The following is a 14440-nucleotide window of genomic DNA, read 5'->3' on the forward strand; positions in this document are numbered from 1 at the left end:
CCTGTGAAGCTTACCCAACAGACTCTTCATCGCCTTACTGTCTTTGTTCAGACAGGCAGGACCCCCAAACAAAGAACCTGGGGAGCGAATGAGTGCCGCCAGGTCTTGGTCCACAGCTGGAAGTGCCCCACAGCAGACCTGCTCTTGGGCGGCCATGTTGGAGAACACTTTAGTCTGCCTTGACCATCTATGGTAGGATGATGGTGAAGTAAACTGGCGACATAACAGGTCCTCGAAGTCTGGTAGGAGAGGGATTGCTGACCTGAGACTTTCCTCTGCTTCAGCCTCTAACCTGGAGGCAGCAGCTGTCGTCTTTTTTAGTAGAACGATGTTCAGGGCCTTGGTTGTCCTGCCAACAATCTCCCCAAACAGGTGAGCCAGCTCTCGCCCGGAAGGGTTACATGAGGTGGTCGGAGCCATTCGCCAAGCTTACCTTCGCCTCCACCCGGGAAAGTGCCACCGGCTTCGATGAGAAACATCGTTCTGGGGCAATGTCATCAATGGTGAGGGGGTGGGCACCGACCCGGCCAAGGTGGCTAAGTTAAGTGGGCGACCATTTCCTCATAACATCGTAGAGGTGAGAAACACCTTGGGCCTGGCTTCTTATCGCCATTTCCTTCAAAGACTTTTTTCTTGCCAGCATTGCTAGCACTTTACATCACCGGACACACAAGGAGCAGGCCTTCTTATGGGATAAGCAATGCAACACTGCCTTTGACTTGCTGCAAACGGCGCTCACCAGGGCCCTCTTCTTGGCTTATCCAGACCCAAGCCGAACCATTCATCGTGAATACCGACGCTAGTGATTTGGGCCTCGGTTCATGGCTGAGTAAAGTTGGACCACTTTGGGGACTCAAAGACCCTCATGGTGACTCCGTGGCAGCTTCTACTGGCCAAACTGCCGCCAGGATGTTGAGCTGTTGGTCCACTAGTGTGACAGCTGCACCGCTGAAGGTGCCCACACAACGATAACATGCCCCCTTACAGTATTACCAAGTGGGGGTCCCTATGGATCGCATGGGAGTCGACAACCATGGTCCTTTTCCTCTCACTGACAATGGCAACCGCTATGTTCTCGTGTCTATGGAGGATTTCCTGAAATGGCCATTTACGGTGTCAGATCAGACCTCATCATCACGGCAACTAGTGCAGGAACTGTTTTCACGGTTCGGTGCAACAGAGGAACTCCATGTGGACCAGGGGCGTAACTTTGAGGCCCAGGTATTCCAGGACTTCGACTGGGGTTGAAGACTCGGACCACCTCATTGCATCCACAGAACGTTGGTCTTGTGGAATGGTTTAATCATGGGCATGATGGCCCACCGGCTTGCTATCCTCTCCAACCGGCTACAAAGAGACTTCGACCTTCATTTTCCCCTGATCCAAAGGTCATACAGAACCTTAGTTCAAGAGTCCACACACTGCAGCCCGGCCGCTCTAATTTCCGAACGGAAGTTGCGGACCCTAGTAGACCTGATGTTCGGGCCCCCTCCAGAACCAGGACTGGGCAGTGAGCCTGGCCTGGAATATTTCTCACAGCTACGACATTGGCTCAGAGGCAGGCATTTACCAGATGGGCCATCAAAGACACCGGAGATCGCCAAGAGCAGGCTTATGACACCCGCTGCACGGAAGAGGACTTTCTAACTGGGGCTCAAGTGTGGAAATACGCTCCTGGAAGGAAGAAGGGGGTCTCCACAAAGCTCAGCAGTCGTTTGACTGGGTCATGCATTCCCCTGTTGTAGTATTAGGGGTGTAACGATCCATCAATGTAGATCGATTCATCGATTGATTGCCGAACGATCCAACTGCATCAATGTAACGCTCAAACATCGATGCATATCGCTGTATTATATTTACTACCCGGCTGAGCACACAGTGCCACCGAGGCGAACAACATCTTCCTCTGCACCTCCAGGACTGACGCCCTGTGCGGTTTCCAGCGTAGAACATGTTGAAAAGAAAGTTTTTTTCCGGTTTGAATAAATAAATTAACACATAACATTTTAATTTTAAAGTCTTTGTCTTCCGTTAATGCCTCAGATTATCACAATACATTATAATTGGCAAGCATTATATGATACTTTTTAATGTAGTATTCACTGCAGAAGGTAGTTCCTGTGTTGACTAACATGATTGGTGGATTTGAGCTTGCATGCTCATTGGTTGCCTTGACTGTCTCCTGACTATATTTTAACACACTAAAGAGGACCCTTTAGGGATGAGGAGTATAGCAGAATCCCTCCCTCTCTTACAACTGTAACCCTAATGAGCATTGTGTTACTCCAGCAAATAGTGGTATAGTTTCATTGTGAATAAGTTGTAAGCATATGAACATGATTATGGATAATGTCTCACTGATAACAGTGTTAAGTCTTTCTGGGTTGAATGAAGTCACAAACTACAGAGTGGTTCTCTTTACCTCCACCTTGCTTTGTTATTGCTTGATACTAACCATCAACTGCGCTCTGATTCTCACCATTGTCCTGGACAAAAGCCTGCATGAGCCCATGTACATTTTGTTGTGTTGCCTCTGCATTAACGGGATTTACGGCACAACAGGCTTCTACCCCAAATTCCTCCTGGACCTGCTGTCTTCGTCTCACGACATCTCCTACAACGGGTGTCTCGTGCAGGCCTTTGTGATGTTTTCGTTTGCATGCAGCGACCTGTCCATTCTCTCCGTCATGTCCTACGATAGATACCTGGCTATCTGTAGGCCCCTGCACTACAACCGCTATATGAACAAGCTCAGGCTGTCCCTGCTGATCTTTTTCTCCTGGTTGATCCCTTTCAGCTTTCTGGCCGTCTGCATTATTCTTACCTCCCGGCTCACGCTGTGCAGCGCCAAGATCCAGCGACTGTACTGTGTGAATTGGGTCATCGTGTTGCTGGCGTGCCCGTCGAACAACACCACACCGAACAGCATTGTGGTGTATCTCACCATACTGGTGTACGTTTTCCACGGGCTGCTGATCGTCTGGTCCTACATATACCTGGTGAGGACGTGTCGGGGCTCCATGGAGAACAGGAAGAAGTTCATGCAGACATGTGTGCCCCATCTCACCTGCATGCTCATCTTCTTGTCCACCATCGTCTTTGATATCATGTATATGCACTTTGGATCCAAAAACATCGCTCAGTCGCTGAAGAACTTCATTGCCATAGTGTTCCTATTCATATCCCCGATCATGAACCCTGTCATATATGGATTCAAACTGACCAAAGTACGCAACAAGATAATTTTTTATTTAAATGTTTACAGGAAATACTCATGACTGAGTGTTCAAGACAATAATCATGGTAGAAATACATTTAGATTGGTCTATATCTGTTTATTTACACCATAATGTAAAGTGTAGTATCGTTTTCTACAAAGAGGAGAGGTGATACCACAAAAATGCTTGAACATATCACACCACACATTTCCTTTGCTTGCCTTTTGCTTGTCGCAGGGTAAACCTTTTACCTGGTTATTTATTCCCTGTCTCAATGTCTCTCTAGATAGCAAAGAGTACGTGTTTGGGACAGGCACACGAACAGAAACAGAAAAAACATACAATATAACAATCATGCACCAAAATCAAATAATTGTATTTATTAAAAAGCCCCATGGCTTTGGTTTTCACTTAATACTGCACAATGTGATGGAGTCGGCTTAGCTCAGGCGGTAGAGCAGTTGTCTTGTAAACGAAAGGTTTATAGTTCAATCCTCAGCTCCTCCTAGCTGAGTGTTGATGTGTCCCTGAGCAAGACACCTAACCCTAACTGCTCCGGATGAGTTGGCTGTTGCCTTGCATGGTTGACTCTGCCGTTGTTGGGTCAATGTGTGTATTAAACAATGTAAGTCGCTTTGGATAAAAGCATCTGCTAAATGCCCTAATTGTACTTGTGTTATCTTCACGTTAAGTATAAATACTTTTCTTCCTTTGCACTGTTCGGTCCAAATTTGCTGCTAGTAAACCTGCATTTCCCTTAGGGGATTAATAAAGTGTTATCTATGTATCTATTAATTGCAAGGTGGTAAAATAAGAACATTGGATTAATTAAAATGTATAATCCTGATTTAAGGTTAAAAACAAACTTGACATAAGCTTCTCAAGATGCTGTCCCCACATGTAGCAATTTTAAATAAAAATAATTGGAAAATCTTAACATGGTTTAAAAATTATCATATGCATATATTTTACAGATTCAACCACCTTTCTAATGCTAAGAGGGACTACATGTAGCTCATTTAAATGCATAAACTGCTTTACATTTCCAACATTTGAACAGGTTGTAATTCTTCCAAATATGACACCTTGCCCCAATCTCTGGTTTTGATCAACATGTCGTTTTATTTCCATTATATTTTAAACTTGCAGTTTTTGGCACGTTTTGGCATGGACTCTGGCCGTACCGCCCTCTCGCCTCAGTTGTTGTTGGGCAGGCAGCAGCACCACCACACGTGCTGCAGCGGTTGGCTTCCCTGCTGATTCCCTTCCTGGGGGGGCTGGCAGCCCTGTCTGTCAGTGGCAGCAAACTTGAGGGACTATGTGCTGGGTGATGGGGATGTTGGGGAGGACTGACCCCTCAGGTAGGGGCTTTGATCCGGAAGGATTTGTTGCCTCAGGGACTCCTGGGACAGATCAGTTTGCACTTCTATTGGCAGGGCCTGGCACTCCATCACTAAACCTCACTGGAATAGACCAAAAATCTATATAATATACAAGTACTACATAAATGTACAAATCCATACTTATTAGTACATTTTTATCAGTTCCAAATTGGCCATTTAATGGAAAAAATTCGGAATCTGACTATGGAAAATATCCTGGAAAACACTTGGAAAATGATACACTGAAAATAGTGGGAACCCTAAACTAAATGTCCAAGGTTTTGAACTAATGTGCACTTCTTGGATTCATTAAGTTTGAAACATATTTGTGCCACTCCATCTGTTAATGGCGGTCAAATATTCGGTCATGGCACTGGTGTCATTCGATTGAACTGATATGTCTTGTGTTTATCATTCCACATAGATAAAGTAGTGGCATACTGTGGTCTTATAACATAATAATAATAATTCATTTTATTTGTTGAGCACTCTTCATTCTAAGCAGAATCTCAGAGTGCTAAAGGACAAAAGGACAGTTTAAGAAAATGTATACATTTTTTAAAAAGTAGGAAATTCCTTTATGAATAAAACATTACCTAGGGTTAGCAGTATGTGTGTACAAACCTGTTGTGTACAAAAGTACAAACCCACCTCTCAAGACTTTTGTGGTCCACTGTATCGAATGCAGGTCATTAATGCAAAACTAAAACAGCAACCTGTTCTTGATTGTCAAATTACTTTTATTTTGTTGAGTGATCTCTGTTCTATGAGTTTGTTTTAGATCCAAACTCCAAAAAAAAATCTTTTAAAAAGTTCTGGTAAAAAATATATATATTTAAACATAATCATCATTATATATTGGAGCATGGGAATAGCTCTACAAGCTGCTAAAAAGCTTACATTTCTTTAACATAATCTCCAATCGGAATAATATAATAGGTTTTTTGTAAAGGTTGTCCAAAACGGCCCATATAGACATGTTGGTCCCCTTTCGACTGTTCAAAGAAACTGCAATACGTCACATATTTCAGACCCTGTCTGCCCAAAAAAAAATTACATTAGATAATTACATATTACATAAGGAAGCCTCTGGCAATTAAGACAAAGCCCTATTATCAGTGTTCTTTATAAAGTGTTCTGTAACAGTCTAAGAAACACTTTAGGTCTATATTTTCTGCGTTTAGTTGAGTATTTGAAATACATTATAATCATTCTCAAGCATAATACGATTCATTCTAATATACTATCCACTGAAGAACGTAGTACCTGTGATGATTGGGTGATTTAAACTTGCATGCTCATTGGTCGCCTTGACTGTCTCCTGACTATATTTTAAAACACAAAATAGGACGGACCCTTGAGAGATTAGGAGTACAGGAGTGTCCCTCCCTACTCTAACCGCTATAACCCTAACGAGAATTGTGTGAGTCCAACAAAGGGTGATACAGTTGATTTGATGAATATGTTGTAGGCATATGAAAATGATGATGGATAATATCTCGATGATAACAGTGTTTAGTCTTTCTGGGTTGAATGAGATCGCAACCTATAGAGTGGTTCTCTTTTCCTCCACCTTGCTTTATTATTGCTTGATACTAACCATCAACTGCTCTCTGATTCTCACAATTGTCCTGGACAAAAGCCTTCATGAGCCCATGTACATTCTGTTGTGTTCCCTCTGCATTAACGGGATTTATGGCACCACAGGCTTCTACCCCAAATTCCTCCTGGACCTGCTGTCTTCGTCTCACGTAATCTCTTACAACGGGTGTCTCGTGCAGGCCTTTGTGATGTTTTCATTTGCATGCAGCGACCTGTCCATTCTCACCGTCATGGCCTACGATAGATACCTGGCCATTTGTCGACCCCTGCACTACCACAGATTTATGAACAAGCTCAGGTTGTCCCTGCTGGTCTGCTTCTCCTGGTTGACCCCCTTCAGCATTCACGCTGTCCTCATCACCCTTACGTCCAGGCTCACGCTGTGCAGCGACAAGATCCAGCGGCTGTACTGCGTGAACTGGGTCATCGTGTTGCAGGCGTGCCCGTCGAACAACACCACAGTGCACAGCATCTTGGCGTACCTCACCATACTGGTGTACGTTTTCCACGGGCTGCTGATCGTCTTATCCTACATGTACCTGGTGAGGACGTGTCGGGGCTCCATGGAGAACAGGAAGAAGTTCATGCAGACCTGTGTGCCCCATCTTACCTGCCTGCTCACCTTCCTGTCCACCATCGTCTTTGATGTCATGTACATGCGCTTCGGCTCCAAAAACATTGTTACGTCGCTCCAGAACTTCATCGCCATAGAGTTTCTGATCATACCCCCGATCATGAACCCCCTCATATATGGATTCAAACTGACCAAAGTACGCAACAAGATTCTGTTTTATTTAAATATTAATAGGAAGTATTCACAATAGAGCGTTCATTTGTTGACAATAATAATATTTGCAATACATTTAGATTGGTCTATATCTTCCTGTATTTTACACCATTATTTAAAGTGCAGTTTTTGTATACTAAACTGCTTAGAGGTGATACCACAAGAATACATATCCCATCACACATTTCTATTGCTTGCATTGTACTTGTTGCAAGGAAAACCTCTCTGGTTAATTATTCCCTGTCTCAATGTCTCTCTGGGTTGCAGTACAACAATGTTTGGGACAGACACACACACACAAACAGGCAGTCCAATGGCTAATCTTCCAGTCACAAATGCATTACTATAACAACCATAAAATAAAAGTGAAAACATTGTGTTGCAATTAAAACATTACATATTGGCTATTGTTCGTGCTAGAATCATATCATATGGCATATCTTCTAATAAGAAAAAAGACAATATAACAACCATACACTAAAAGCAAATTAATTTTATTTTATTGAAAGACATCCGAAATACATAGGCCAGTGTTCATGCTGGACTCTTATGGCCTAATGACTGGTTCAATTTGATACATATTAAGTTCTGGCTCTGGTTTTGCATTTAAGATTACAGAATGTTGACTTAATGTTGAGCAGAAAGAAACCTTGTTTGTTTGTCTTTGTTTGCATTGTTATGTCCACTTTTGCTGTTATAACATCTGGATTTCACTTTGTGTATAAATAAATCCTTATCTAGTCACAGGTAATATAAGAAAAATTGATTAAGAAATATATAATGCTATTTATAATAACAAGGTTTAACAAAGAACTTGGCTTCAGATTTGTCATGATTCTGTCCCACATGTAATATGCAATACTATGTAAAATTCCCCAAAGTTTGTAGAGAAGAAAGAAAGAAAGAAAGCATAAAACTTATGGAGAACAATAGTTGAGCGCCGCATGAAGCACTCACCTAATGATGGGAACATTTGTGCATTGTTCAATTTATTTAATGTTTAGTGATTTAAACAGTTTTAAACCAGCCTAATAATGCTAAAAGGGACTAAGTGTATTATTGATCAAATGCATATATTTCTTTTCATCGCCAATATTTGAACAGTTTCTAATTTTGCACAAAAATGCCACCTTCCCCGACTCTCTCTGTTGGTCCTAATCAGCCTATGGTTTGATTTCTATTATATTTTAAACGGGCCGGTATTTCCTGGAAAAAGGGAAGGAAGTGACGTCTTAGTGTTGATAAATGCACATTTTTTATTTCTGACATTTGTTTATGATTGTTATTGTCTCATACCACAGAGCTGCCCCTGCCTTATCGTACAATCCTGAGCAGGCTGCAGTTCACTGAGACCCCGAAGGGGCCAGAAATTAGACTTAATTTGTGGTCCTTAGACATAGTACCTTTAACTTGTTCAAATCAGAGAATACAATTATTATGTTAAAACGCAATGCTGGGATGTTAGGTTAGAGGAAGCCAGCAAGAGGCAGAGATATTAAAAATATTTTTTTCAAACGTTGAGAGTTGAAAGGATAAACAATTATCATTATTATAATAATATGCTTCCTTTTCAAATAGTTTCACATCAAAATTAGAAAATTACAATATAAATTGATAAGGATAAATATGAAATAAATCAAAACCAAGGGCTAACAGTAGCAACACATATCTAAGAACTTGATTAGAGATTCTTCCACAATTCAGCTATTGTATTGACACATTGCTTAATAGCTACATACAATATATTCAAAATCAAAAAATCAATAAAGCTGCTGCCGCAAAGGATCCTGGGAGGGGTTTGGACTACTATTAGTTGGACCTCCTAGTGCCCTTCTGGGTCCTCTGTGGCAGTGACATTAGGTAGGGTTCAATGGTTGGTCAATGCCTAGGTGGCAGTGAAGTTGCGAAAAAACCGACAATGCCAAAGAGATGTTCAGGGTGGAGGGTTAATGAGTGTGGTATATTGTGTTCAGTGTGGTTTCAATTTAAGGCAGTTCTCACAGCCAAGGGGCGTAAGGGGCGCAAGAGCTGTGACTAACTGTTGAAAACCTGACACCTCGTTGTTGCTAAATTGATGTCAGAAGTGGGATTAAACATTGATAATGCAGAAGGCGATTCCAGGTTGGGGGATTCCCATGAGGCATCCAAAGGATGGACCCAGGGAGGAGTGAGATTGTGCGGGGCGCACTGATGAGCCTATTGCGACAGGGTTGAGAACTTCCCAGAGGCCGTTGGCAGCCGCCTATTGGGCCCTATTGACCCCATTAGAGCCCTACCACGCACAGTTCTTCTCGCTGCCCTACATTGCTTCTGGAGTGTGGAGGAGTAAGCCATCCACCTTGCCCTGGCCTAGGCGGGGACGGCAGGGCGTGCACTCCACCTGGCACCAGCAGAGCAGCGGGACCTCCAGGCACTAACCAGGGGGCTAGAGAGGCGATTCGAGAAGCGGGATTTCACCGACCACAGCAGGGAGCAACTAGAGAGCCAGGAGGGAGATTGCCTGGGGGTTTTCGCTGCAGACTTACAGCTCTAAACCCGGCGTTGGTGCGGCTCTTGACGTGGTGGAACAGACGGAGGTGGAACCCTCCACCCAACCCTGCCTGCAACCGTCCAGAGCCTCAGGACTACTACGAGGGGGAGGAAGACAGAGAGGTGGTCATCCAGGCTGCGACTTCGCCCCAGCATCCACCACCCACAGACCTACGTGTGTTGGGTGGCTGACCCCTGCTGTTTCGTCTGTTTCCGGTGAGCCCCATCATGGACAAGCGGGCAGAGGGAGTAGAGAGCAGAGTTGCAGTGCTGTTGGGTGTGAGTGATGGAAGAAGACATTGGATAGTGCATAGGTGAAAGTAAGCAGACTGAGTGAGAATATTAATGTGTTTTTCAAAAGAAAGTGTGCAATCGAGGATGTCACCCAGACTCGTGACCTGAGGGGAAGGAGGGACTATGGAATTGGAATTGTCGATGGTGAGGGAGAAGTTGGGACATTTAGACAGGGTGGATTTGGAGACATGACCCATGGTCCACCATCTCCTTGGTGTGGCCTGGTGCGATGCTCGACACAGAGGGCTCCCCACCACAAGGTTGGTCACTTATCACCGCCAAATTCAGAGAGTTGGGCCAGATGAAGGGGAGTGTGTCCTCTTGGGTCACAGTGGGGCACAAAGCTACACCACGACTTCTTGCTGGCTGACATATCAGACACTTGTATAGTTGGCCTTGACATGCTCCCTCATTTGAAGGCTATAGTGAACGTGTCACCCTCTGCCTGGGATCCAGGGTGGTAGAACACTACCGTTGCAGCGGTGGAAAGGCTACCCGCACCAGCTTCCATCTGGGAATGTGCCTGTCCATCCACGACTTCATTCTCAGCAGTGACGCCAACGCCTCAGCTGTCAGTGACCATCCCACCAGCTTAGCTGACCATCCCTTTACTCAACCCGACTCAGAGCTTTTCAGCCGTGACCTACCAGGCAGTGCAAGAGCTCCTTCAGCGGAGCAGTGAAGGCCTCTTATCCACTAAGAAACGGCCATTGGAGGAGCTGCTGAACCAGTCACTGGACATCTTTGCAGCATGAGACCAGGCTGCACAAAGACCACCATGGTTCAACATCAGATTGACGCCGGTGATGCACACCCTGATCCTGGAGATGGGAGAGGCAGGAATCATTTAGCCCTCCAGTAGTCCTTGGGCCGCACCGGTGGTTCTGGTCCGATGCGCCAGCTACTGTCTAGAAGGACAGTAGCTGGTGTTTCTGTGTCAACTATTGCTTGTTGAACACGGTAACCCAGAAGAATTCTCACCCAATTCCTCGGATCGACGATGCATTGGAACACATCACCGGTTCCAGTTGGTTCAGCTCCCTACACCTCTCCAGTGGGTACTGACAGGTAGCACTCGCCACAGATGCCCGGCCCAAAACAGCCTCCTCCATCAGGCAAGGGCTGTTGCAATTCAAGGTCATACTCTTTGGCCTTTGTAACGCATCAGCAATGTTTGAACGGCTGACGGAGAGTTTCCTTATCAATGTCCTTCGGAATTGCTGCATCGTTGAACTTGAAGGTCTCCTTGCCCCTGCTACAGACTTTAAGGGGCTCCTGGCAAGCTTACATGAGGTGTTCGGAGCCATTCGCCAAGCTTACCCTCGCCTCCACCCGGGAAAGTGCCACCGGCTTCGATGAGAAACATCGTTCTGGGGCAATGTCATCAGTGGTGAGGGGGTGGGCACCGACCCGGCCAAGGTGGCTAAGTTGAGTGGGCGACCACTTCCTCGTAACATCGTAGAGGTGAGAAACACCTTGGGCCTGGCTTCTTATCGCCATTTCAAAGACTTTTTTCTTGCCAGCATTGCTAGCAATTAACATCACCGGACACACAAGGAGCAGGCTTTCTTATGGGATAAGAGACCCAAGCCGAACCATTCATCGTGAATACCGACGCTAGTGATGTGGGCCTCGGTTCATGGCTGAGTAACGTTGGACCACTTTGGGGACTCAAAGATCCTCATGGTGACTCTGTGGCAGCTTCTACTGGCCAAACTGCCACCAGGATGTTGAGCTGTTGGTCCACTAGTGTGACAGCTGCACCGCTGAAGGTGCCCACACAACGATAACATGCCCCCTTACAGTATTACCAAGTGGGGGTCCCTATGGATCACATGGGAGTCGTCATCCATGGTCCTTTTCCTCTCACTGACAATGGCAATCGCTATGTTCTCGTGGCTATGGAGGATTTCCTGAAATGGCCATTTGCGGTGTCAGATCAGACCTCATCATCACGGCAACTAGTGCCGGAACTGTTTTCACGGTTCGGTGCAACAGAGGAACTCCATGTGGACCAGGGGCGTAACTTTGAGGCCCAGGTATTCCAGGACTTCGACTGGGGTTGAAGACTCGGACCACCTCATTGCATCCACAGAACGTTGGTCTTGTGGAATGGTTTAATCATGGGCATGATGGCCCACCGGCTTGCTATCCTCTCCAACCGGCTACAAAGACACTGGGACCTTCATTTTCCCCTGATCCAAAGGTCATACAGAACCGCAGTTCAAGAGTCCACACACTGCAGCCCGGCCGCCCTAATCTTCGAACGGAAGTTGTGGACCCTGTAGACCTGATGTTCGGGCCCCCTCCAGAACCGGGACTGGGCAGTGAGCCTGGCCTGGAATATTTCTCACAGCTACGACAGTGGTTTAGAGAAACTCACGCATTTACCAGACGGGCCCTCAACAACGCTGGAGTTCGCCAAGAGCAGGCTCATGACACCAGCTGCACGGAAGAGTACTTTGTAAAGGGGGCCCAAGTGTGGAAATACCCTCCTGGAAGGAATAAGAGGGTCTCTACAAAGCTCAGCAGTCATTGGACTGGTTCATGCACTCCCCTGTTGTAGTAATAGGGCTACAACAGGGGAGTGCACGATCCATCAATGTAGATCGATTCATCGATTGATTGCCGAACGATCCAACTGCATCAATGTAACGCTCAAACATCGATGCATATCGCTGTATTATATTTACTACCCGGCTGAGCACACAGTGCCACCGAGGCGACCAACATCCTCCTCTGCACCTCCAGGACTGACGCCCTGTGTGGTTTCCAGCGTAGAACATGTTGAAAAGAAAGGTTTTTTTCCGGTTTAAATAAAAAAATGAACACCTAACATCTTAATTTTAACGTCTTTGTCTTCCGTTAATGCCTCCGATAATCACAATACATTATAATTGGCAAGCATAATATGATACATTCTAATGTAGTATTCACTGAAGAAGGTAGTTCCTGTGCTGACTAACATGATTGGTGGATTTGAGCTTGCATGCTCATTGGTGGCCTTGACTGTCTCCTGACTATATTTTAACACACTAAAGAGGGCCCTTTAGGGATAAGGAGTATAGGAAAATCCCTCCCTCTCTTACAACTGTAACCCTAATGAGCATTGTGTTACTCCAGCGAAGAGTGGTAAAGTTTCATTACGAATATGTTGTAAGCATATGAACATGATTATGGATAATGTCTCACTTATAACAGTGTTAAGTCTTTCTGGGTTGAATGAGTTCACAAACTACAGAGTGGTTCTCTTTACCTCCACCTTGCTTTGTTATTGCTTGATACTAACCATCAACTGCGCTCTGATTCTCACCATTGTCCTGGACAAAAGCCTTCATGAGCCCATGTACATTCTGTTGGGTTGCCTCTGCATTAACGGGATTTATGGCACCACAGGCTTCTACCCCAAATTCCTCCTGGACCTGCTGTCTTCGTCTCATGTCATCTCCTACAACGGGTGTCTCGTGCAGGCCTTTGTGATGTTTTCGTTTGCATGCAGCGACCTGTCCATTCTCTCTGTCATGTCCTACGATAGATACCTGGCTATCTGTAGGCCCTTGCGCTACCACCGTTATATGAACAAGCACAGGCTGTCCCTGCTGGTCTTCTTCTCCTGGTTGATCCCTTTCAGCTTTATGGCCGTCTGCATTATTCTTACCTCCCGGCTCACGCTGTGCAGCGCCAAGATCCAGCGACTGTACTGCGTGAATTGGGTCATCGTGTTGCTGGCGTGCCCGTCGAACAACACCACACCGAACAGCATTGTGGTGTACCTCACCATGCTAGTGTACGTTTTCCACGGGGTGCTGATCGGCTGGTCCTACATGTACCTGGTGAGGACATGTCGGGGCTCCATGGAGAACAGGAAGAAGTTCATGCAGACATGTGTGCCCCATCTCACCTGCATGCTCATCTTCATGTCCACCGTCATCTTTGATATCATGTACATGCAATTTGGCTCCAAAAACATCGCTCAGTCACTGAAGAACTTCATTGCCATAGTGTTCCTGATTATATCCCCGATCATGAACCCCGTCATATATGGATTCAAACTGACCAAAGTACGGAACAAGATAATTTTTTATTCAAATGTTTATAGGAATTACTCATAACTGTGGGTTCATGTGCTGACAATAATCATCGTAGAAATAAATTTAGATTGGTCTATATCTGTTTATTTACACCATAATGTAAAGTGTAGTATCGTTTTATACAAAGAGGTGAGGTGATACCACAATAATGCTTGAACATATCACATCACACATTTCCTTTGCTTGCCTTTTGCTTGTTGCATGGTAAAGCTTTTACCTAACCCTAACCCTAACAACCATACACCAAAATCAAATTATTTTATTTATTAAAAGACCTCTTGTGAAATGTATCGCTCAATCGATTGTGACTGTCTCTAATGGCTTTGGTTTTCACTTAATATTACAGAACGTTATGTTCACTTTAAGTATAAATACTTTTCTTCCTTTGCACTGTTCGGTCCACATTTGCTGCTAGCAAACCTGCATTACCCTTAGGGGATTAATAAAGTGTTATCTATGTATTTATTTATTGCAAGGAGGTAAAATTAGAACATTGGATAAAAAAATGTATAATCCTGATTTAAGGTTAAAAACAAA

At 44.9% G+C, this 14440-nt stretch overlaps 3 protein-coding genes across 3 annotated transcripts; all 3 read left to right on the forward strand.

Annotated features, from left to right (window-relative positions):
* Nucleotides 1-2336: 2336 nt before the first annotated feature.
* Nucleotides 2337-3278, forward strand: LOC115533541 (olfactory receptor 6C1-like). Its single transcript, XM_030344088.1, has one exon. It carries the CDS (start codon nucleotides 2337-2339, stop codon nucleotides 3276-3278), a length of 942 nt encoding a protein of 313 aa, XP_030199948.1.
* A 2788-nt stretch (nucleotides 3279-6066) lies between these two features.
* On the forward strand, nucleotides 6067-7026 carry LOC115533542 (olfactory receptor 10R2-like). The gene has a single exon (XM_030344089.1). The coding sequence runs from the start codon at nucleotides 6076-6078 to the stop codon at nucleotides 7024-7026; it is 951 nt and encodes a 316-aa protein (XP_030199949.1). The 5' UTR covers nucleotides 6067-6075.
* Nucleotides 7027-12982: 5956 nt separating this feature from the next.
* Nucleotides 12983-13924, forward strand: LOC115533543 (olfactory receptor 2K2-like). The gene has a single exon (XM_030344090.1). It carries the CDS (start codon nucleotides 12983-12985, stop codon nucleotides 13922-13924), a length of 942 nt encoding a protein of 313 aa, XP_030199950.1.
* The last annotated feature ends 516 nt before the right edge of the window (nucleotides 13925-14440 follow it).

Source organism: Gadus morhua, chromosome 20 (genome assembly GCF_902167405.1).
Source record: "Gadus morhua chromosome 20, gadMor3.0, whole genome shotgun sequence".
Taxonomy (NCBI): Eukaryota; Metazoa; Chordata; class Actinopteri; order Gadiformes; family Gadidae; genus Gadus; species Gadus morhua.